The sequence below is a fragment of the Rhinopithecus roxellana genome, chromosome 1, assembly GCF_007565055.1.
Source record: "Rhinopithecus roxellana isolate Shanxi Qingling chromosome 1, ASM756505v1, whole genome shotgun sequence".
NCBI classification, from domain to species: Eukaryota; Metazoa; Chordata; class Mammalia; order Primates; family Cercopithecidae; genus Rhinopithecus; species Rhinopithecus roxellana.
The window spans coordinates 19,301,557-19,326,495 of NC_044549.1; the positions used below are offsets into that span (position 1 = coordinate 19,301,557).

Genomic DNA, 24,939 nt, shown 5'->3' on the forward strand with positions numbered 1-24,939 from the left:
GACAAGGAATTATTTGACAAACACATTATAAAAAGTAGTCGGAGCCATCCAAGTAAGAGGACATAAATAACGTAGGGTTTTTCCTATGGAGAGAAAAGAAGAGGCAAAAAGCACGTTCCACCTTCGTTCTCCCTAATTATCTCCTTCAAAAGATAAAAAGTACGAACACATTTGCCCTTGAAGGGCAGAGCCACAGAATTAAGGAGCTCTCTGAACACTCCGCCCCTTCTGTTAGGGACCAAACCTTCTGCTGAGCCTTGTGTCACAGTCAGTCCGCGGCGCGACACCCCTCAGTATTTACTTCTGCCGCCTGCCAGCCGGCGGGGAAGGGGAGTACCCGGCCACCCCTCACTTTAGCTCCTGCAGCTTTCCAAACAAACCAGGGCGGGATGGGAGTGTCTTCTTGGCTGTGGAAATCGATCCTCCTACCTTGTCCTGAAGCCACCCGCCGCCTTTCCTCGTCCCTCCCTTCGCGGTGATTTTCCGGTCCCGGCGCCCGGCGAGGGCGCGCCGCTGGTGTCCGCCCCGCCCGAAAGGTAGGGATTTGGCTGCGCTCCCGCCTCGCCCCCCTACCTCCCCTGGGATAGCGAGGCCCGCAACCTCCCACCACTTTGCACCTTCCTCCTCGAATTTGGGGGCGGCCGCGGCCACCGTGCAACTGGCGCCAGCCGCGGAGCAGGAGGAGCTTCCCGCGACTCCGGAGGCGCTCAGCGCAGTCGCCCGGGATCCTGGCTGGCGGGAGCCTGAGAGTCCCGGCAGCGCTGCTCCCTCCTCTGCTACCCCGCCAGATCCGGGGGGAAGGAATCGTGCCCGCGCCGCCCCTGGCCCGCGCCACCTACCTCTGGTTTCCGCCGGCCTCGGGCTTCTGCGGCCCGATGCGGCAGGCGCCGCGAGAGAGGCAGCAGCCGGCTGGAGTGAGCGGCGCGGACGGGCTGAGAGCAGCGGCCCCCCAGGTCGCGGAGCCCGGCGCGCCTCTGCGGTCGTCGCTCCTGGGCCTCGGCGGGTCACTTTCGCCGGCCGGCTTCGCTGCGGGTTTGCATTGCCCGGGTGAGGGAGATTTGGGGTGCAGGGAGACCGCGTCCTGGGCCGGGGTCCAGGCGGCCTGAGGTCTGTGCTGCCCGGACCCTCCGGCTTTGCAGCCTCTGAGGCTCAGGGTTGGGGGTGGGGACACGGAGCGCTGTTTACCCCTCCACATATCCTGCCAGCACCAAGGAGGTGGCGTGCGGAGGCGTAAGGGGGCCATGAGCGCTGGGACCCGCGAGCCACCCGGGGTGCGCCGCAGCCACCGCCGAGAGGGCGCCCGGGAATCCTGGAGCCCCAGTGAAGGGCGGGAGGGGCGCGCAGCCTCGCGGGTAAGCCCAGGAGCCGTGGGGGCCGAGATAATCTGCTTCTGGGACCCTCTTTGGTCGAATCGCCGGCGGGGTTGTGCAATTGGGAAGCCAAGAGTAGTGTCCAGCTCCTCGTTCACTATTGTTTTTTTGTAAAAGGGTCTGTACGCAAGGAGGGTTGAGGGGTCTGGAAGGTTCTGGTCTCTTACCGTATAAAGTTTTTCGAGAAACCTTTCTTCCCTCCACAGTAGAACTAGACCTAACAAAACAAGCAGCGAGGCAGTTTAGGAGAAAGGAGGACGGCGAGTAAATTGCAGTGTTTGGGCTGCTGTTAATTTTCAAGATAAGGGCGAAGCAGCTTGTCATTTTGCGGCCGCCGGTTTCGGAGATCCCAGCAATCTCAAGCGTCTTTCTTGTGTGCTGTTATTTTGGCTTAAAAGAAAACCTATGAAAAGCGACACCCAGAAACCAAAAACAAACCCAAAGCACCTTCTTTGAGGATTTTTAGTAGCGGGGGTTGGCAGGGGCGGTGGGGAGGAGCAGGCGGGGGAGAAGAGGTTGCCGTTGAAAGATGATGTTTAAAAACACTGTGTGGGGGTAGGGATGAAAATAACATAGTGCCTGCTAGTGTATCCGAAATCACACCGATTCTAAACTCGCAAGTCCCATTTGCCTTACGAGGACCAGCTGGGTGCTATGAGTGGGTGGATAGTTAAGGAAACTGCAGAGCTGCTGGAAGCTCCTCGTGCTCTGTGGTCTGGTGTCCACGCTGACCTTTGAGCCTCATAATTCTTCGGGTTTCCAGTGGCCACCTCTTTTAGGCTAGCCCGAATGTTTGACTTTCCGGTCCTCAATCTTCCTCACCTAGCTACAGACCATAAAACTGTCTTTTTATTTACAGGGAGATGTTAAATATTTGGGAAAATCTGCTCAGGCTGCCAGGTTATTTTCCGTTTGAAAGCATGCCGATTTGACATTTGCAAGTTGGTTGTTGCTTCTTTTTTGTTTCACTAAGAACGCTTTTCATACCAAGATCTGCGAAAAAAGATGTTATTTAGTTTATTGTCTCTGAGTAAGGCCAAATTCCACAGAGGCTTTTTAGATAATGGCAACTTTGCTTATAAGAAGAGAATTTTCTAGAAAGTGTTGCCTTGGTCTGGTTTCCTAAGTTGTTCTCGTGGTCATGTAGACTGGGAAGGGAGATCTTGATTCCTTGTGATGTGAACTGTATTTTTACTATAGTTCCTCAAGTCCCAGATAGCACCATATGTTGTTTACATGGTGCAGTAAAATGGGACTGCAATTTTGACTACATTTCAGCAGATTTGTTGGAGATAGTTTGTTCTTATGCCCTAAATTAATTAAAACAAAAAAATAAAAACCTTTGAGGCTCAAGAATAGACAGCATTGACAGAAGAATACCATTAAGAGACATACCGTTTAAAAACATCAGTCTGTCTCCTGTGAAATTGTAAATTGTAGGTGTTCTTATTCAGTGGCAGAGGACTGGATTTCACAGCTGTTTTCTTCTGTTGGGGACATTTCTGTGTTCCACATCATGTGGAACCTTATGGGAGAAGAAGTGAGTAATGCCATGTTTCCCACATTTCCCTGATAAGCATCATCTGCTAACCATGCAAACTGCCAGATGGCTTCCATGGAAATTGTGCTTCCATCCAGGATTGGGGACCAGAGATCTGTTTAGCCTGCATTTTAGGTGATGCTTATTGAGAAGGTGAAGGAAGCATGGAACTCCTATTGGGCGCCCACTCTGATTTTTGGTGTGTTTTCATATGCTATTTTATTTAATCTTCCTGACAAAACTGCTGCAAGAAAGGAATTTTTAGCCACATTTATAGCTTAAAAAACCAAGATTGCCTTAGGTTGAGTTGCAGTGGCTCACATAAGGGTCTGACTCTACCTCTGCCTACACCATCTCAGGAATCCTCTGTAGTATACATTATGCACAAATTCTTCCATTTCCTGTGCATATCTTTCTCCTTTGCCTGGCGTATTCTCAATTTATATATACCTTGGTCTGAATACCTTTCTAGTTATCCCCAGGCTGGGCTTCTTGAATAGGTGGTCTGTGTACTTTGCCTTCCTTGTGACAACTTTAGACTTTCACCAGCCAGGTACCTTCTATCTTCTGCACATCTCTGATGTGCCACTTAAGTGAGCAGGGGTCTGGCAAAATCTAGGAGTTTATGCTGTCTTCAATGGGCATATTCCAAAAGTCCTTTCCTTTCTGCATACATCTCAAGCTACATGTTACCTGGAAGAAATTTTCCCAGGGTTATATCCCCACCCTCACAGTTGAAATGAAACATTCTCTCCTGTCTGTCCCAACTGTGGTGGGTAATAGCACACATCACACATCACAGTTTCCAATTGAACCCTTAGAGGTTACCCACACCATTGTGGGGTAGCTGGAGTTCTTTCCCCTGATGGTGACACCTCAGTACTGAATTAGCTGCAGTGTCTCAGACTTGGTCAGGAACTTGACTGTCCTATAATCAGGCTAAGAAGTGCTGAGATTCTGGCAGTGAGGTTGTGAAAGTAAAAGATAACAGGATCAGTAAGACCTGGTTTTCTTCCTTGTGCCCATGTTTCTTTTTCTTGGAGAGATTTTGGTCATCTAGGGGGATTGCCCAGTTTACCTTTTTACTGCCACAAACTTTCGTATCTGACCAGGGGCTTTCCTCTTCCTTGACCGCTGAGAAGGAGGGAAAGGAAAGCACCTAGCCCATAGGAGATTTTCTTAAAAACACTGAAAAGCTGAAAGAAAAGTTACCTTCTCCCCTGTTTTCTTTTTCCCCTTCTTATATGCTTGGCCTAAGACAAAGTATACAGATAGCATCATTGCATACTTTATAATGTATTTAGTGCTGGGCTTTGAAAGATGTTTTAAACATTGATTTACTTTTTATTTGGTTGGGAATGGAAAGATCTTTAGGAGATGATGAGAATAAGGCCTCCAGATGAGGAGATGGCAAGGAAGCTGGAGATTCCTCCAGAGGTGGCAGGATTATTCTCACCTTCCACATGTTGTGGAAACAGGCCTGGAGTTCTTATGGCTGTGGGTCAGAGTCACTATGCTGAAAGATGGGGGCAACAAGGGAGCAGAAAGTGTTTTTTTCAGTGGACTTTGGATGGTATTCCATGTGATCATTGAGGTGGGACTTCCCTAATGGTCAACCAACATTTACTGAGTGTCCACCATGTAACAAGAGGTGTTCTTGTGGCGGGGGGAGGGGGTCCAACACATGCCCGTATTGGACACAGCAAAGCCCCTGCTCTTACAGAGCGTATGTTTTATGGGGAACAGAGTCAATAAATAAGATACAAGTACACGAAACAGTGTATTTCAGATAGAATGAGTGTCACAAAGACAGTACATTACAGAGGTGTGATCGAGATGGGTATAGAGGAAGCTACTTTAGAGCAGTCAGAGCGCTTATCCGAGGAGGGGATATTTGAGCTGAGATGTGGATGATGAGAAGGAGCCAGGCAAGTGGAGCACAGAAGGTTAAGGGCATGGCAGATAGAGGTACCAGCACCTGCAAAGGCCCTGAGGCATGAGTGAACTTGGGTTGTTTGAGAAACAGAAGGTGCAGTGTGAGAAGAGAGTAGTTAAGACAACAGGTAGTGAAAAAAGAGTGCAAAAGAGGGAGTGGGAGGAGATGCAGTCAGTAAGATAGGAGGGCAGATTTTGTGGAATTTGAATTGTATTCTAATTAGAATGGGATGCCTGGAGATTTTTGATGAGAGCCTAATTCAGTCTTCACCCAGTGGTGATGGGCTTTCCTGTCTCTTCTTTTTCTTTGTTTTTGAGATGGAGTCTTGCTCTGTCGCTCAGGCTGGAGTGCAGTGGCTCTATCTCTGCTCACTGAAACCTCTGCCTCCTGAGTTTCAGTGATTCTCGTGTCTCAGCCTCCCAAGTAGCTGGGATTACAGGCATGCGCCACCACACCTGGCTATTTTTTGTGTTTTTTTTTTAGTAGAGATGGGGTTTCGCCATGTTGGCCAGGCTGGTCTTGAACTCCTGAACTCAGGTGATCCACCCACTTCAGCCTCCTAAAGTGTTGCGATTACAGGCGTGAGCCACCACACGCGGCCCTTTCCTGTCTCTCTGTCTCTGTTTCTCTCTCACACACAAACACACAAGTTTCTACTCATAGTTGCCTTTTTTTCTTCCCACTAATTGGCCATAACTGATTTCCCCTCTCTTTTCCCTAGGGCAGAGCACAGGAACATCACAAAGACAGGCAGGGCTCAGAGAAACCTGTACAGTATTCCTTTTATCCTCTTGTCCTTTGATTTCAGGATGTCTCATCATCACCACTCTATTAGTGTCTAGGGAGGCTTGGCACAATTTTTAGAGAGAAAATTATTTTTGAGATTCTTTGGCCCATTGTTAACTTACATACTTAACTAACATACAAAACAACTAACTTTTGGCTTTTCTGATTAACACAGTGGCGTAAAACCTGAAACCTCAGGAGCCCGATCTCACATTCATTGATATCCAAGGGCTTAAAGTAAAAGGATGGAGAAAAGTCTGGCAAGCAAATGGAAAACAGAAAAAAGCAGGGGTTGCTATTCTAATTTTAGACAAAACAGACTTTAAACCAACAAAAACCAAAAAAGACAAAGATAGTGATATGGTTTGGATCTGTGTCCCCACCCAAATCTCATATTCCATTGTAATCCTCAGTGTTGGAGGTGGAGCCTGGTGGGAGGTGATTGGATCATGGAGGGCAGTTTCTAATGGTTTAACACCATCCTCGTGGGTGCTGTTCTTGTAATATTGAGTGAGTTCTCACAAAATCTGGTTGTTTAGTCGCCACCCCCCCACCCAGTCCCACCTTTCCTCCTACTCCAATTATATAAGATGTGCCTGCTTCCCCTTCACCTTTTGCCACGAGGCTTCTGTAAATTTCCTGAGGCCTCCCAGCCGTGCTTTCTGTACAGCCTGAAGAACTATGAGCCAATTAAACCTCTTTTCTTTGTAGATTACCTAGTTTCAGGTATTTCTTTCTTTCTTTCTTTCTTTTTAAATAGGGTTTCACTCTGTTGAACCAGCTGGAGTGCAGTGGCACAATCATTGTTCAGTGAAGCCTCAACCTCTTGGGCACAGGCAATCTTACCATATCAGCCTCCTAGGTAGCTGGGACTGCAGTACACACCGCCACACCCGGCTCATTTTTAAAAAAGTTATTTGTAGAGATGGGGTCTCACTGAGTTGCCCAGGCTAGTCTTGAACTTCTGGGCTCAAGCAATCCTCCTGCCTCGGCCTCCCAAAATGTCGGGATTACAGGCATAAGCCTCTGTGCCCGAACTCAGGTATTTCTTTATAGCAGTGTGAGAACGAACTAATACAGATGGGCATTATATGATGGTAAAGGGTTCAATTCAACAGGAAAACTTAACTGTCCAAAATATATATGCCGTCAACACAGGAGCACCCAGATTCACAAGGTAAGACCTATAAAGAGTCTTAGAGTTCCACACAATCACAGTGGGAGACTTTAACACCCCACTGGCAGGATTAGATAATCAAGGCCAAAAACTAGCAAAGATATTCAGGACCTGAGCTTGACAGAATGTACCTAATAGACATCTACAGAACTCTCCACCGGAAAATGACAGAATGTACCTAATAGACATCTACAGAACTCTCCACCGGAAAATGACAGAATGTACCTAATAGACATCTACAGAACTCTCCACCGGAAAATGACAGAATGTACCTAATAGACATCTACAGAACTCTCCACCGGAAAATGACAGAATGTACCTAATAGACATCTACAGAACTCTCCACCGGAAAATGACAGAATGTACCTAATAGACATCTACAGAACTCTCCACCGGAAAATGACAGAATGTACCTAATAGACATCTACAGAACTCTCCACCGGAAAATGACAGAATGTACCTAATAGACATCTACAGAACTCTCCACCGGAAAATGACAGAATGTACCTAATAGACATCTACAGAACTCTCCACCGGAAAATGACAGAATGTACCTAATAGACATCTACAGAACTCTCCACCGGAAAATGACAGAATGTACCTAATAGACATCTACAGAACTCTCCACCGGAAAATGACAGAATGTACCTAATAGACATCTACAGAACTCTCCACCGGAAAATGACAGAATGTACCTAATAGACATCTACAGAACTCTCCACCGGAAAATGACAGAATGTACCTAATAGACATCTACAGAACTCTCCACCGGAAAATGACAGAATGTACCTAATAGACATCTACAGAACTCTCCACCGGAAAATGACAGAATGTACGTTCTTCTCATCTGCACATGGCACATAACTCTAAAATCAACCACACAAATGGATATAAAACAATCCTCAGCAAATTCAAAAAAACGAAAATCATACCAACCACACTCTCAGACCACAACACGATAAAAATATAAATCAATACTAAGAAAATAACTCAAAACCATACAATTATATGAAAATTAAAGAACTTGCTCCTGAATGACTTTTCGGAAAACAGTGAAATTAAGGCAGAAATCAAAACGTTCTTTGAAACTAATGAGAACAAAGATACAGTATACCAGACCTCTGGGACAGCTAAAGCACTGCTAAGAGGGAAGTTTATAAGTGCTAAATGCCTACATCAAAAATTGAAAAAGATCCCAAATTAACAACCTAACATAACATCTAGAGGAACTAGAGGAACAAGAGCTAACCAAGCCTAAAGCTAGCAGAACACAAGAAATAACCAGTAGCAGACTTGAACAGATGGAAATTGAGACAGAAAACAAACAAAAACCAAAACAAAACAAACAAAAGAAAACAAAACCCCCATGCAAAATGCCATATAAACAGGCCTCTTGTCTTTGAGCTGATTCTATGAAATCCCCTTTCCCACACCATTAGATTGTAGTCTTAAGAGGTATCAGCCTGGCCGGGCGCGGTGGCTCAAGCCTGTAATCCCAGCACTTTGGCAGGCCGAGACGGGCGGATCATGAGGTCAGGAGATCGAGACCATCCTGGCTAACACGGTGAAACCCCGTCTCTACTAAAAATACAAAAAAAAAAAAACCTAGCCCGGGCGAGGTGGCGGGCGCCTGTAGTCCCAGCTACTTGGGAGGCTGAGGCAGGAGAATGGCGTCAACCCGGGAGGCGGAGCTTGCAGTGAGCTGAGATCCGGCCACTGCACTCCAGTCCGGGTGACAGAGCGAGACTCCGCCTCAAAAAAAAAAAAAAAAAAAGAGGGGGGTATCAGCCTGTTGCTTCTGACCTCTTAATGGAGTTTTCAGCTTAGGAAATATTCCATTGCAAATATTTAGGCAGGAAACCTACCTAGAAGGAAGTCTCAAATCCTTTTATTAAAATCTTATGCAACTCTAATATGTAAGAGTCCTTATTGTATTAAGGGGTGGAGGACGCAGATATAGGGAATGTGTACATTTTCTACAGTTAGCATAGGGCCAAAGAATAAAAGGAGATCATAGATTTTATTTTTTTAATTCCCTCTTTTTTGTGGATAACTCATTGCATTTAAAAACTGTCAGATGGGTTATCCAGTTGCATTTAGAGGAGAGCAGTGAGGTGATAGATAATACAGGCATTCAAGTAGGGTACAAATGCATTTTTCAAGTACATTTTAGAGCAGCGATTAAATATAATTTATAATCTTAGTTACTTGATAGATTGTGATAGTTAAAGGAGCTTTCTGTTGTAAATGATCTTGTGAGATAAAGGACGTTGCTGTCAAAATATTTTTAATATTTAAAGCCGATATTTCAGGTAGATGTCAAAATGATTTAGCTAATTATTCTTGTTTTATCCCAGCTATGCTACAATTAAATAATAAATAATTGGATTTTTTGATAAACAGGATGTAAGGAGATATGTGTGTTTTCTGATCATCAGGTAACTATAAGTATTTTGCAGGTACTGAATTTTCTGGAGGACAAGTCTGACTCTCTTATTGCAAAAAACTTTTTTTTTTTTTTTTTACAAATTTGCTGTGTATGGCTCTTCTGCTTTAGTCATAGAAAAAAGATCATATTCTTACAAAAATCTTATATTCAAGCTCACTAATTATGACCATCAATATTCCTGGACATATACCTTTCATAATAACCTTCCTCAAGCATGATTTTCGTTATTTTTCTTCTGCTCGACAATCCAGAGAATTTCTCCCACTGATTTTTGAGGTTTTCTGCCATCTCATGTTGCTAACTTTATTGTCCTGTTTGACCCTGTAGCCACACAGGCCTCCTAGTGCTTTAGCTAAGGCTGTTCTTTGACACTCAGTGCCATTCTTCTTCCCCGTCACACTCTACCATCTAAGTCAGATTAGAACATGTGTTCAGTTTCCAGCTTCATGGCTTATCACTGCATGATTCTGAACAATTTGCCTAACTTCTCTGAGCCTTACTTTCCTTATCTATAAATTTGAAATAATATCCACATCACAGTAATTACGACAATGGACAAAACACATACAAATATTTGAGTATAGTTTCTGCCAAATGTCAAATATTTAATCAGTGTTATCTGCCACTATTACTATTATAACTCTGTTTTTATAGCTATTATGACAATTCTATTCTTCCTCAATTAGTTAAAAATTGACTTTCTTCAGAAAGTCTTTCTGATTGGTCTTATATACCTCTAATTTTTTCTCAGGTCTGTTTCCTCTTAGCACCTAGCTTCCCTTTGGACTATGTTAAACTACCTATGTTATTATATTTCATCATTCTTTAGTGAATAGCAACAAATACTTGACATCTATCATGTGCCAAGTACTCTGCTATTATAAAGGGATCCATGGACATATAGTAGAGGGATTCAGTTTGTGTGTGTGTGTGTGTGTGTGTGTGTGTGTGAGCATGCATGTATGTACATATGTTTTTAAGTGGAGTTGGGGGAAGAAAATCTGTAGGTTGAATAGAGCTATGAATGTTTCAGAATAAATTAGGCTTAAGGAGCAAAAATCATTCTCTCCAAATGTCCTTGAAAAAACTTAACATTTTAAAATCTGAGATGTGGTTGTTTTGTGGTTCAAAACATAGGAACATTGTAGTTATCTCTGTCCTTGAAACAGCTTTACATGTGCTTTCTTGGACTCCTGTGTGTCATCATCCAAATGCAGGGTAGAGATAGAAAGGGAAGTCCTCCTTGAAGAACGGAATCCCAACAGATGATTGCAATTTATATCAGGGAGTGGGAATGTTGTGGGAGGGGAATTGGGGGGCAGGGTGAGAGGAGAGGGAGAACATTCCGGGCTGCAGGAACAGTATGACCGGAGGTGCTAAGACATGAACCAGTGCCAAGAAGGATTGAGAAGTGCACAAAATTTGGTGTTACTAGAGCACATTGTCAAGAGTCAAGCATTTCAGGAGATGAGGCAGGACAGGCCATAGGAGCCAACTGGAATAGACTTAGAGGCCTATGGCTTATATATTTATATGTCTCTATAAGGCACTTAGGGAGGTAGGTCTATATAAACAATTTATAACAGGTAAATTCTGCATGTTGCTTCTAAACTTGGACTTGGGGCTTACAATATAGCATGTAATACATTCCTTCCAATTGCTGTTTTTATCAGAATATGATGAAAACATTAGTAAGGTAATACATAATTGATACTTAGCACTCTCACTTTTTATAACTTGAGTGTTTGAAGGATAGAAATGTGAAGTGTCATTGGTGAGTTTTGAGGCAGGGGATTCTGTATGAAGTCTGATAGTAGAGATGGGCTTTGACGGGATGGAGACATCCAATGAGAAGCCAAGAGGATCACTACAGATGTGTGGCCTTGAACCTTTCAGTACCTTCTTCATATATTTTCCACAGTAGAAAGCCAAGTGCTTTCTATTCACTGTTTCATTTTCCACAATTATGTGTATCATAATGTACATACACATTTTCATCAATATTTGATTTGTATTTCTTTGTTGGCATTGCAATTAAGTTTTGGCTTCCTTCGCCTCTCCACTCCTTTGATTTGATATATCGATGTGTTATTCATAGCTTATACAATATCTGATGTTAATATATAGCTCTAAAAAATTTTACATTTTTACTCCAAAAATATGTTTTCTAAGTTTGAGTGTTGTCCAGTAGATTTTAACTCTGTCTTTTTGTGGTGTTTCCTCTTCCTTGGAAATTAAGCATTAGGACCCCAAACACCCTAACCACAAGAGCTCAAAATTCCCAGAGAAGAATTAGATGTGAAAGAAACAACTCTATAACTTACTTGAACTTTAATTAGCCTGAAAGTGGAATGTCAGGGAGAGGTCTGCAAGGAGGCTGGGAAAACAGAGCGAAGCAGAATATCAGCATATTTCCAGCACTGTGCAGGGGAGATCATACCCTTATTGTGGGGTCCATGTTTACTAAACAACTTTCTAATTATCACTCATGGATTTGCCTATAGAAGTTGCCAATCTACCTGTTCAAATATACAGACTTCTTGGCCCTTACATTTTTCTTTTTCTTTTGTTTTTCTTTCTTTCTTTTTTGTTTTTTTTTTTCTTTTTGTGATGGAGTTTTGCTCTTGTTGCCCAGGCTGGAGTGCAATGGCGTGATCTCGGCTCACTACAACCTCCGCCTCCCAGATTAAGCGGTTCTCCTACCTCAGCCTCCTAAGTAGCTGGGATTACAGGCATGTGCCACCACGTCCGGCTAATTTTGTTTTGTATTTTTGGTAGAGACGGGGTTTGTCCATGTCAGTCAGGCTGGTCTCAAACTCCTGACCTCAGGTGATCTGCCTCCCAAAGTGCTGGGATTACAGGCATCAGCCACCATGCCACGGTCTTTTTTTTTTTTTTTTTTTCTGAGACAGGGTCTTGCTTTGTCGCCCAGGCTGGAGTGTAGGGGCGCAATCTTGGCTCACTGCAACCTCTGCTTCCCAGCTCAAGCCTCAGCCTCTAGAGTAGCTAGGAACATAGATGTGAGCCACTATGCCTGGTGCATTTTTTTTTTTTTTTTTTGGTATTTTTCACGGAGATGGGGTTTTGCCATGTTACTCAGGCTGTTCTCCAACTCCTGACCTCAGAGCGATCCATCCACCTCAGCCTCCCAAAGTGCTAGGATTACAGGCATAAGCCACTGTGCCTGGCTCATTTTTTTTCTTAATTTAAATGAATTACTTCATTTCCAGTTACAAAGCAGCCTCTTAAGAATTCTGCTTCTCAGGTGAACAGACAACTCAAGTGTCTGAACCAGCAGGGCTGAGCTGCCAACTCCTGGCTGTGTAACTCCTCCCAGATAATGCCCCTCCCTGAGGTCCTAGCTGGACTTCCAAGACCCCTATTTCTTGGATAGCTCCATCTTCTCTAATGTTTTGTAGAGTTTTTATGGAAATATATCAGACATACAGAGGAGTACACAAAGCATGTAAGTACAGTTCAGTAAATTTCTTTACAGTGAATGCACCCAGGCAGGCTGCCTCCAGATGAAGAAATAGGACAGTACTGGCCCTCCAGAAGGGTACCGTGTGTTCCCACCCAGTCACTATTACTCCTCACATGTAACCACTGTTCTGACTTTTGACACCATAGATAAATTCTTTCCTGTTTCTCTTTCACATTAATTAGCACCCGGTATTCAGAATGACCTAGAACATTAGGATCCCTCTGGCTGAGGGTGAGCCTTGGGCACCTCAACGAGTGTGTAATTGGTTCAGTTGTCCCCTGCCCCACTACCACCCCAAGAGATGTTTAGAAGTCCTAATCCCCAGTACCTCAGACTGTGACCTTATTTGGAAATAGGGTCATGGCAGATGTAATTAGTTAAGATGAGGTCACACGGGAGTAGGGTGGGTCCCTCATGCAATATGATTAGTGTCCAGGTGAAGACAGAAACACAGGGAGAATGCCACGTGAAGACAGAATTGGAGTGATGCATCCACAAGCCAAGGAATGCCCAAGATTGGTGGCAGAGCCAAAGCTAGGAAGAGACAAAGAAAGATTCCTCTCCACAGTTTTCAGAGGGAGCGTGACTCTGATAACACCTTGATTTCAGACTGCTAGCCTCCAGAACTGTGAGACAGTAAATATCTGTTGTTTTAAGCTACCCAGTATGCGGCACTTTGTTTCAGCAGGTCCTAGGCGCTAATACAGAGGTTCTGTTGTGGGACTGGTGCTCTGATCCCTCTTCTCTGCATTCCCTGAGTACACTTAGTTCTTGGTCCTGAAGATGGCCCAACTGAGTAGTGCTACATCCCATCCAAGCTGTGGCTCTCTAAACTGACTCACAAACTGCCTCTCTTGCTTCTGGTTACTCCCTGTCTGTGATGTGCCCCGGGGCAAACAGAAGTTTCATTACGATTATATTGGTTTTTCTTCACTTCTTGACTCTGCTGTTTACTACACTTTGAGATTGAGCCAGTTTGCTTCCTGACATGCTCCAGGTTGAGCCTTGCAGACCTGCCCTCCTGCACCTTGCCTGGGTCTCTGCTAAAGTGTTCTTATTCATCCTCCCAGACCCAGATTGGGGCCACACCTCTGGTGTCCAGTTTTTCCCAGTTCCCCTGGCCACAAAAACATCTTTGATAGGAAAAAAAAAAATCAGTTCACTTTATTTTTAAAATGAAATCCTGATTTTCCAAATAGTGTGGCATGTTGTAAATAAAGGCTTCATTATGCTGAACTTTGGCATATCGAAGATTCTTTCTTCTTTGATAAAATAGAAAAGCCCTCAGTTTAAAAAGCAGCCCAACAATTAGACTTTGGTTAGTAATAGGGAACTATGCAGAGCATACTAGCAAAAGATTGACTTTAAACTGCCTTACAACTTTTTTTGTTTTTTTTTTGTTTTTGAGATGGAGTCTTGTTCTGTTGCCCAGGCTGAAGTTTCGTGGCATGATCTTGGCTCACTGGAGCCTCTGCCTCCCAGGTTCAAAGAATTCTCCCTGCTTCAGCCTCCCGAGTAGCTGAGATTACAGGTGCCCGCCACTACACCCGGCTAATTTTTCTATTTTTTGTAGAGACAGGGTTTTGCCATGTTGGCCAGGCTGATCTCCAACTCCTGACCTCAGGCGATCCTCCCTCCTTGGCATCCCAAAGTGCTGGGATTATAGGCATGAGCCACTGCGCCCAGCTCAGACTAAATAATCTTGAAGGACCCTTCCAAGTTTAAAATTGTGATGGATTCTTTAGTTAGTAATTAGTAATAGTGGATAGAAGATGGTAGAAACTCAGGAACTGTACGTTCTATACATTTAAGGAGAGAATAATCCTGAGGCACAAATATATCATGATCCATAATTTCTTTAGGTTCAAAATTCTGTCTTATGGTGAAGACTTCTCTAGTAGTAGGCATTAAACAGCACTTCTTTGCTTTTCTCCTGATTTCTAAATGGGTTTGCTACTTAACACTTCAAAAGTGAAATGTATATAGAGATATATGAAAATAAGCACTTTCAGTTTCTTTGAAAACTGAAACATTTATGTACTTAAAAAAATTTTCTGTAATCTACAACTCAGCACATCAGTTGATTTTGTTTTTCTTTAATGCTTTTCAGTACAGTACATTCTCATTTAATGTCATTAATAGGTTTTTGGAAACTACAACCGTAAGCAAAACATTTTTGTTCAATGGTATTTTATTGTTGATGAAAAAAATTGGTTTTGGTATACCTTACTTTGCTCGAAGCCATAGTTTCCAAGAACTTATGAATAATAAGTGAGGATTAACTATAAGGTGTTACATACACAAATGTCTAACACATGAAAATAATCTTCATGTAGTAAACTTTTAAAAACTTTCTTTGGTAAAATCTATTTTTTATGTTACTATATGATTTTCATAATAACCAAGCATAATTATTTCCCTGTTGAAGGACATTAGAGTTCATAAATGGCCTCTGAAATAAAATATTTGCCATTTTTAAGGTATTTGTTTTCTAAGAATTTTTAAAAATAAGTGTATTCTAACAGAGAACATAGTGGCAGAAAAACCCCACCTTCATCCTTTTGAGGTCCCAACTGGGTCCAATAATTAAATTGACATAAATTAGATTAATAGGAGAAAAGCACGCACATTTATTTTACAAGTTTTGTTTGTCATGGGAGCCCTCATAAAGAAGTAAAGATGCAAAGAAGCAGTTAGAGTCAGTTACAGGCATGGTTCATTTTATTGTATTTCATAGATATTGTGCTTTTTACACATTGAAGGATTGTGGCCACCGTTTGTCCAATAAGCCTATTGGTACCATTTTCGCAACAGTATATGCTTACTTCTTACCATTGTGTTACATCTTGGTAATCTTAATACTTCAAATTTTTGCATTATTATTATATCTGTTATGGTGATCTGTGATCACTGATCTTTGATGTTACTGTTATCATTGTTTTGGGACACCACAAACTACATCCCTATAAGACAGTCAACTTAATCTATAAATGTTTATGTGTTCTGAATGGACCACCGACCAGTTTTTTCCCTGTTTTTCTTCCTCCCCTTGGGCTTCCGTGTTCCCTGAGATACAACAACATTGAAATTAGTCCAATTAATAATCCTCCAATAGCCTCTAAGTGTTCAAGTGAAAGGAGTTGCACATCTCTCACTTTAAATCAAAAGCTAGAAATAATTATTAAGCTTAGTGAGGAAAGCATGTTGAAAGCCAATACAGACCAGAAACTATGCCTCTTGAGATAGTTAACCAAGTTGTGAATGCATAGGAAAAGTTCTTGAAGGAAATTACAAGTGCTACTCCAGTCAACACGCAAATGATAAAGTGAAAGCCTTGTTGCTGATATATAGAGTATTAGTGGTCTGAATAGAACATCAAACAAGCCACAGAATTTTCTTAAGCCAAAGCCTGATCCCAAACAAGGCTCTCTTTTCCATGAAGACTAAGGGAACCTGCAGAAGAAAAGTTGGAAGTCATGAGGTTTAAGGAAAGAAACTGTTTCCATAACACAGAAGTGCAAGGTGAAGCAGCAAGTGTTAAAGAAGGGGCTGCAACAAGTTATCCAGATCTAGCTAAGATAATTGATGAAAGTGGCTACACCAAACAATAGATTTTCATTGTAGACAAAACAGTCTTCTGTAGAAGTGGAAGAAGATGCCTTCTAGGACTTTTATAGCTAGAGAGAACTCAATGCCTGGCTTCAAAGCTTCAAAGGGCTGGCTGACCCTCTTGTTAGGGGCTAATGCAGCTGGTGACTTTTAAGTTGAAGCCAGTGCTCATTTACCATGCTGAAAATCCTACAACCCTTGCAAATTATGCTAAATCAGCCAAGTACGGTAGCTCACGCCTGTGATCCCAGCATTTGGGAAGCCAAGGCAGAGGGATCACTTGAACACAGGAGTTCGAGACCAGCCTGGGAAACACAGGGAGACCCCCCCCCATCTATTAAAAAATAGTTATCCTCAATCTACTCTGCCTGTGTGCTATAAAGGAACAGCATGGTTTAATGAATAGTTTAAGCCAGTTATTGAGACCTGCTGCTTAGAAGAAAAAGATTGTTTTCAAAATATTATTGCTCTACAGTGTTACCCAAGAGCTCTGGTGGCGTTGTATGAGGAGTTTAATGTTGTTTTCATGCCTGCTAAAACTACGTCTATTCTGCAGTCTATGAATCAAGGAATAATTTTAACATTCAAGTCTTATTATTTAAGAAATATAGTTTGTAAAGCATAGGTGCCATAGATAGTGACCCCTCTGATGGATGTGGGTAAATTCAAAGCCTTCTGGAAAGAATTCACCATTCTATATGTTATTAAGAACATTTGTGATTCATGGGAGGTCAAAATATCCACTTTAACAGAAGTTTGGAATAAGTCAATTACAACTCTCATGGATGACTTTGTGGGCTTCCAGATTGTAGTGGAGGAGGAAACTGCAGATGTGATGGGAATAGCAAGAGAACTAGAATTAGCAGTGGAGCCTGAAGAAGTGACTGAATTGTTACAAACTCATAATAAAACTTTAATGAATGAGGATTGCTTCTTATGCAGGAGCAAAGAAAGTGATTCCTTGAGATGAAATCAACTCCTAGTGAGAATGCTCTGAACTTTGTTGAAATGACAACAAAGGGTTAGGAATAGTAGATAAATTTAGTTGATAAAACAGTGGCAGGGTTTGAAAGGATTGACTGTAATTTTGAACGTTCTACTGTGGCTGAAATGCTGTCACAGAGCATTGCATGGTACAGAGAAATCTTTCGTAAAGGGAAATGACAGTTGACGCGGCAAACGTCATTGTTTTATTTTAAGACATTGTCACAGCCACCCCAACCTTTAGCAACCACCAGCCTGGTAAGTTAGCAGCCATAAGCACTGAGGCAAGATCATCCACTAGCAAAAAGATTGCAACTCAATGAAGGCTCATATGATCAAGCATTAGCATTTTTAGCAGTAAAATATTTTAAAATTAAGATATGCACATTGTTTTTTAGACATAATGCTATTACCGCACACTTAATAGAGAGTGTTGTATAAACATAACATATCCATTAGGAAACTGAAAAATTTGTAACTTGCTTTATTGTGATATTTGCTTTATTGCAGTGGTCTGGAACTGAACGTGCAATATCTCTTCAGCGTGTCTGAACTAATTATTTATTTATTTATTTATTTATTTATTTATTTATTTATTTATTTATTTATTTTGAGATGGAGTCTTGCTCTGTCGCTCAGGCTGGAGTGCAGTGGTGCGATCTCAGCTCACTGCAACCTCTGCCTCCCGATTCAAGTGATTCTCCTGCCTCAGCTTCCTGAGTAGCTGGGACTACAGGCGCCTGCCACCGCGCCTGGCTTTTTTTGTATTTTTAGTAGAGATGGGGTTTCAGCATGTTAGCCAGGATGGTCTCGATCTCCTGACCTCGTGATCTGCCTGCCTCAGCCTCCCAGAGTGCTGGGATTACAGGCATGAGCCACTGCGCCTGGCTTTGACTTACACAGTAGATTGAAGAAAGCATAATAGACTGTGAAAATGCAGCTAAATTGTGTGGGGAGGCTTAAAAGATAAGAGTTATTTCAACAAGATCTGTCGCAACATCTTGTCTTTGAAAATAAGGATGTTGCCGTTTTTTCTAGTATAGGGAGGGTATCTTCCGTGTGGGAATTTCATTTTCTGCTTCTAAGAAACAGCACAGGGTTAATGAGATATTCATGCACCTGCTATTTTCCAAGTGCCTTTAACTTAAATAGGCAAAATACCGGAATATTAATACCATAATAATGGACTTGAAATACGCCGTAAACCATGCTGGCCTTTTATAGCACACAGGCAGAGTCGATTTAGCATAATTGTTTTTAACCTCTTAAAGAGCATGGATTGTGTGTGTGTGTGTGTGTGTGTGTGTGTGTGTGTGTGTGTGTGTGTTGTGTAAAAATAGCTGTAGCAAGAGAGGTTTGAGATTTTTTTTCATATATATTTTTTTTTTTTAAAGAAAGTAGCCCACGGCACATTTTTAAACTAGTTGTTCTAATACTTCACCCGCACTTCTTTTTCCCTCACTTTCTTCTAGATATTTTTATTCCTCTTGATCTCCTCATTCTCCTCTCTCCCTCTGTCCCTTCCTCTTCTAATGATTTTCAGAGAAATAGCTACTTCTCTCACCTCACCTCTGCATTTCAAAAGAAAGCTGTGTGTATGTGTGGAGAGAAGCTGGAAAATAAGACAGATGGTTCTTTCATTACCAGGTTACTTGGGATTAATTGAGCTGGGTATGTTATTATTTTTAAGGAGACTGAGCTGGGTCCTTTGGAAAGCCAGTTCTGAATGGCAGACAGTAATGTAATATGTACTGTTGGATTTTTTGTTTTGTTTTTGGTGTTTGGTAATTTCATCACCTGTAAAGCGTTTTTAAGGAGATCAGAAGTGAGTTTACTAAAATGGCATTTTCCTTAAATTTTTAAAAATGACTTTACATTTTTGCAGCTGGAAACCATCATTCTTAGCAAACTATCACAAGAACAGAAAACCAAACACCGCATGTTCTCACTCATAGGTGGGAACTGAACAATGAGATCACTTGGACTCGGGAAGGGGAACATCACGCACTGGGGCCTATCATGGGGAGGGGGGAGGGGGGAGGAGGGAGGGATTGCATTGGGGAGTTATACATGATATAAATGATGAATTGATGGGTGCTGACGAGTTGATGGGTGCAGCACACCAACATGGCATAAGTATACATATGTAACAAACCTGCACGTTATGCACATGTACCCTAGAACTTAAAGTATAAAAAAAAAAAAAAAAAAAAAGAATCTATTAAATCTAGATTGAATTTAAGATTGTCAGAATTGGTTAACCTATAGGTAAATTCAAAAGGTATTTTTTCTTATTTTTTCCTTTTAATACATGTAACTGTTCAAAACAGAAAAAAAAAAAAAAAAAAGAAACATACTATCTTTATGTTTTATTTCAGCATTTGCAAGTGAGGAAGCAGCACAACCCCGGGTCTTAGATGATTTCTTTTTTTTTTTTTTTTTTTTTTTGTTGAGACGGAGTCTCGGTCTGTCACCCAGGCTGGAGTGCTGTGGCCGGATCTCAGCTCACTGCAAGCTCCGCCTCCCGGGTTCACGCCATTCTCCTGTCTCAGCCTCCCGGGTAGCTGGGACCACAGGCGCCGCCACGTCGCCCGGCTAGTTTTTTGTAGTTTTTTAGTAGAGATGGGGTTTCACCGTGTTAGCCAGGATGGTCTCGATCTCCTGACCTCGTGATCCGCCCGTCTCGGCCTCCCAAAGTGCTGGGATTACAGGCTTGAGCCACCGCGCCCGGCCTTTAGATGATTTCTAACAGAGAGGCCCCAGCAATTCAGCAGGCAGGGTCCTGAGTCTTTGGCAGCCTGGTCCCTCTTTAGCAAATTCTCCACCTTTGCGAACAGAGGGTCTTTAGGACACAGATTCTTAAAAGTGCAGGTAAGCAAAGGCAACACCACCATTGTCTCAAATTCCTTAAATGTAAACTTGAGCACTTGTAATGTTCTTATACAATGTTTCTCTTGTGGGTGATGTTAAAATCCCCTCTTCTATGAAGACAGGTGCCTGCTATTTTTTCTCATACTAGTTTTGCAGGCTGGGGGCCTATAAGACTGTGAATGTAACCCATGACCCTTCGGCATATCCCACGGTTGAACTTTCAGAGTCTTAAATATTATTTCTATTCTCAGTTGAATGGGCCTTCTTTGGGACTCTTCTTAGCTGATACTTAGGAGTAACAAAACTCTTAAAATTAGAACATTATTTGTATCACAAATATTATAGAAATTCTGCTGTTAACCAGCTTTATAACCTTGGGCAAGAGGCTTTCCCTCTTTGGGCCTTGTTTTCTCATTAGAATTAGTTTTAGTTCTCTCTCTGTCTTTAAGTGCAACAATTAATGATAGTTTCATTAAAGTATGTTTTAATTTTTTAGGCTGAGTTTTTGTACTATTTTGGAATCCTTTGCACAGATTTCAGACATCAATGTGTAACATTATTCTGAAAAAAGATCTAGAGTTCAAATGTCCACCAGGAATGAGCTACATGTTTTACCCATGAATATATGCAGGTACTCAATGATTTATTAAAGTTCGTCAGAGGATGATTATTCTAGCAAATTTGTTTGGAGATTGTTTTGGGAAAGACACTTATTGACTGATAACATTATGCTTTAGTAGTGCCGGCAAATATGGACACTCACAATGGTCTTGTGATTTAGTCCTAGGGAACCTCTTAAGCTCTTGCTTGTTTCCACTGAGATTGCTCATGAGAGTTTCAAAGTCCTTCCCCAGCATGGTCCTGAGCCACTGGACTTGCAGAACTCTTGAGGACCCGAATCAAGGCTGGAGGTAGGGCTGGGTCCTCAGGTTTTACTGCCGGCAACATCTCAATTTAGTGGAATCTGGACTGTAATCATGTTGGTGATTTGTAAAGCTGTTTTTCCTGTCATTCTTTACAATTTCTGGCATCAAAAAGATGGAAGTATTTTGAGACTCTTTATGATGCTCCTGGACTCTAGTATGTGCTTGGGTTCAAGTCTCAGCACTGTCACTTAGTACTTGGGTATCCCGGGGGAAGTTATGACTTCTATGTGCTTTAGTGTCTTTATCTGTATGATAGGGATGACGATAAAGCCTTTCATAAAGTTTGGTTTTGAGGATTAAAATAAGTCTATGTCTGAAGCATTTAGAACAGTTACATGTGTTTAGTTAATTTTAACTTTTTTTTTTTTTTTTTCCGAGATGGAGTCTTGTTCTGTTGCCCAGGCTGGAGTGCAGTGGTGCGACTGTGGCTCACTGCAACCTCTGCCACCGGGTTCAAGCAATTCTCCTGCCTCAGCTTCCCAAGTAGGTGGGATTACAGGTGCGCACCACCATGTCCACCTAATTTTTGTGGTTTTTAGTAGAGATGGGGTTTCACTATATGTTGGCCAGGCTGGTCTTGAACTCCTGACCTCAAGTGATCCACCTGCCTTGGCCTCCCAAAGTGCTGGGATTACAGGTGTGAGGCACCGTGCCCAGCCCTTATTTTTTTATTGGCACCTGTTGCACAGTGTTTATTCTTCTGTCTTTAATCTCTGCCTAGGGTGAGAACAATTCCAGTCTTTATCCTTACCTTGTTAAACATTGTTTAAGTCACCATGGTATTTACTTCAACACCTAGGACACAATATCTGAATCCTTCTCAACGTTGTAATGGATCCAAGTGGAATGAAACCTATTTCATGAAACCTATTTGCCAACTCAGATTATTTGTAGAGTTCTTGATTTTTATTTTTTTTGCTTCAAAACCTAAATTTGAAATGCCTTTTACAAATCTGAGTTTTTTTGTTTGTTTTTACTAAATTTCAGAGCAACTTTATTACGAAAAGCATAAAAAAGGTATGGTTTCTGTAGCCAGAAATAGGGTCTAATTCTAAGATGAGTTTTGCCAATGAATTAATACTATTTTGAATACCTTTCACTTCATATTCAAAAGCAGATGAGTAAAGCTTCCTGTCACAGATACTTTAAGATGTTAAAATGATTGTGCAGCAATAATAGCACAGTAATGGAAACTTAATTTTTTGAGGCTATTATTAGCACAAAGTCATGAGTTCTTCAGGATCTCTACCAGGACATTAGGAAGCTAATTTTTTAGGGAGGGCTTGGTGTATGGGAAGCTAATCCTTCACTAATTTTAAAAGAAGAATTAAAACAAGATTAGCAGAGTCTTTACCATGTGCCAGATACTTACCTAAGTATTTTATATTTACAACTTGTAATAGCTCTATTAGGAAGTAGTAGTAGTCTTGTTTTACAGCCAAGGAAGCTGAAGTATAAAAAGATTAGGCAAATTCCCAGGGTGATACAACTCATCCGAGGAAGAGCTGGGACTCAAACTCAGGGGGTCTGATTGCCAAGCAAACAATCTTAACACCCAATGAAGCTACTACCTACAAAGAATAAATTACCAACGAATTATTAAGACCAAATCATGGAAGTCATAAATACCAGGCAGAGTGACAAGGTGAGAGCTGCACTTTGAGGATTTCATGCCAAGTACAGCATGTGGGCTGGTTTAAAGGGAAGAAAGATTAGAGATCATTGCTAGTCGCTAAGGTGAGAAGTAATGAGAACATGGGTTTAGGAAACAGGATTAAGATAACAGCTTGAGAACACCTGTATTTAGGAGGACAGAGGAAGAAGAGGAAATCTAGAAACACAGGCGGAGAAGTAGAGGAGGGAGGCCGTGTAGTGCCACCCAAGGGGAGATTCTGGAACTGAAAACCACAGAGATCAGAGAGGATTGGAACAAAAACAGATGAGTGGGTTTGGAGATAGTAATTTATTTCTTCATTTATTGACTTATTTACTCATCAAATAAGTAAATATTGTGCACCCATAATGGGACAGGAATTGTGCTGGAGGGAAACCCATGTAAAATGTTCTTCTTTATTACCAAGTTTGCTACTATTAGCAAGATAGCCTTTGACAAGTGTTTTTTTTTTTTTTCTTTAAACTTTTCAAAATCCTGGTTGCCTCTTCTGTAGTATGCATAAGTCATTACTGTGTCTAAATGCCTCCAACTCTTGCGGTCTTCCCAGCTCTAAGATCTGTAATTCTTGGGTTCAAGTTGTAAATTGCAATAATTGGAAATATTGTAAATACGTGGCCAGTGATTCAATTGGCACTCAGGCGAATCAGGAGATGCAAAATAAGGTGTGTGTCCTATAGGTGTAATGTGAATGGAGGAATCCTACATATTACCGGTAGTATCATACTGACACTAATAATGGATGGAAGGATAAGACTGAAAATAATACAGGAAAGACAGTGTCCAGGGAATTAAAAAAAAAAAAAAACAACCCACAAACATTCCCTAGAGTGGTGAGGGAAATTTTTCTCAAAGCCACTTATTTTCAAAGGAAATCTGACTACTTTCTTCAGAGAAACTTCTGTTGATTGAAAACTTTAAAAGGTCAAGCTCTAAAGACTCTTAAAAGATGTAGCATAAAACTTAGAATGAGCTGCCAGTTCCCCTCAAAAACTATTTTCTGTGAAGCCCTGATCTTCTCGGTTGGATACAATTCCTTTTTTCTCTGACCTTCTCTAGCAGTGCTTCTCAAACACACAGATCACATGGGGTTTGCCAAATCCACTTGACTCAGTGGATCAAAGGTTGCAGCTGAGACTCTGCAGTTCTACCAACTTCCCAGGTGATGCCAGTACTGCTGGTCCACGGACCACACTTTGAATAACAGAGGTGTAAAATAGTTTGCTTTAATTCTCTTAGCAGATAATGGAAATAATTTTGAAACAGTATAACAGCTCCTTCACTAGACTGTGAGCTCTATTCTCCGTATCCTAAAGTCGGGTACTTAATTTAGAGATAGATTAAGGGATTCTTACCTTGGTCAGTGATTTGTATTATTCAATAGCAGTAGTAATTTGAATTGCTGTAGGTAGGGCTTTTTTACAAACTGAGATAGGCACCAGAATGCAATATCAAGTTTTCATATAAAGTGTTTACTATATGGCCCATGAAAACATATATAAACGTGTTCACTACATGGCCCATGAAAACATATATCCACCCAAGAAGTTGTACTGGAATGTTTAATGCAGCTTTATTTACAATAACCAAAAGTTGCAAAGAAACCAAATGTGTATTGCCTATTGAACTGATAAATAAATTGTGGTATGACCATACAATAGGATGCTATTTAGCAATGAAAAGGAATGAACTCCTGGTACAAGCAACAACTTGAGCATTTTTAAAAAAGAAGTATTATGTTAATTGAAAGAAGTCAGAAATAAGATATATGATTCAATTTATATGAAATTTTAGAAAAGCAAAACTATAGTGATAGCAGATCAGGCTGCCAGGGGCCAGGAAGTGGGAAGAAGGAAGTGACCACAAAGAGGAACAAAGGAACTTTTGGGGTTGATGACAATGTTTAGAATCATGACTTCAGTGGTTGTTACCTGATACACTTAAAAGTGGTGAATTTTAGTGTGTAAAAATTTTATCCCCAGCTACTTAGGAGGTTGAGGCAGGAGGATTACTTGAGCCCAGAAGTTAAGAGACCAGGCTGGACAGTAGAGTGAGACCCTGTCTCAAAAAAAGGAAAAAAAAATGAATAAAGCCAATTTAAAAAATTAGACACAGGTTGGACATGGTGGCTCATG

The 24,939-nt window shown here is 41.6% G+C and overlaps 1 protein-coding gene across 9 annotated transcripts in view; it reads left to right on the plus strand.

Moving 5' to 3' along the window:
• Positions 1–240: 240 nt before the first annotated feature.
• ST3GAL6 (ST3 beta-galactoside alpha-2,3-sialyltransferase 6) overlaps positions 241–24,939 on the plus strand; it is a 65,910-nt gene continuing 41,211 nt past the window's right edge. For 3 of the 9 annotated variants that reach the window (XM_030940009.1, XM_010353725.2, XM_010353727.2), the window contains exon 1: positions 241–536. Coding sequence is in view for 4 of the 9 variants with exons in the window: in XM_010353721.2 (XP_010352023.2) it covers positions 876–1,047 (172 nt within the window). In the remaining 5 variants the exon portion in view is untranslated. Of the gene's footprint in view, positions 537–720; positions 1,048–1,282; positions 1,353–24,939 lie in introns of those variants that run through there. The other 6 variants (XM_030940004.1, XM_010353722.2, XM_030940005.1 and 3 more) reach the window with 3 other exon arrangements.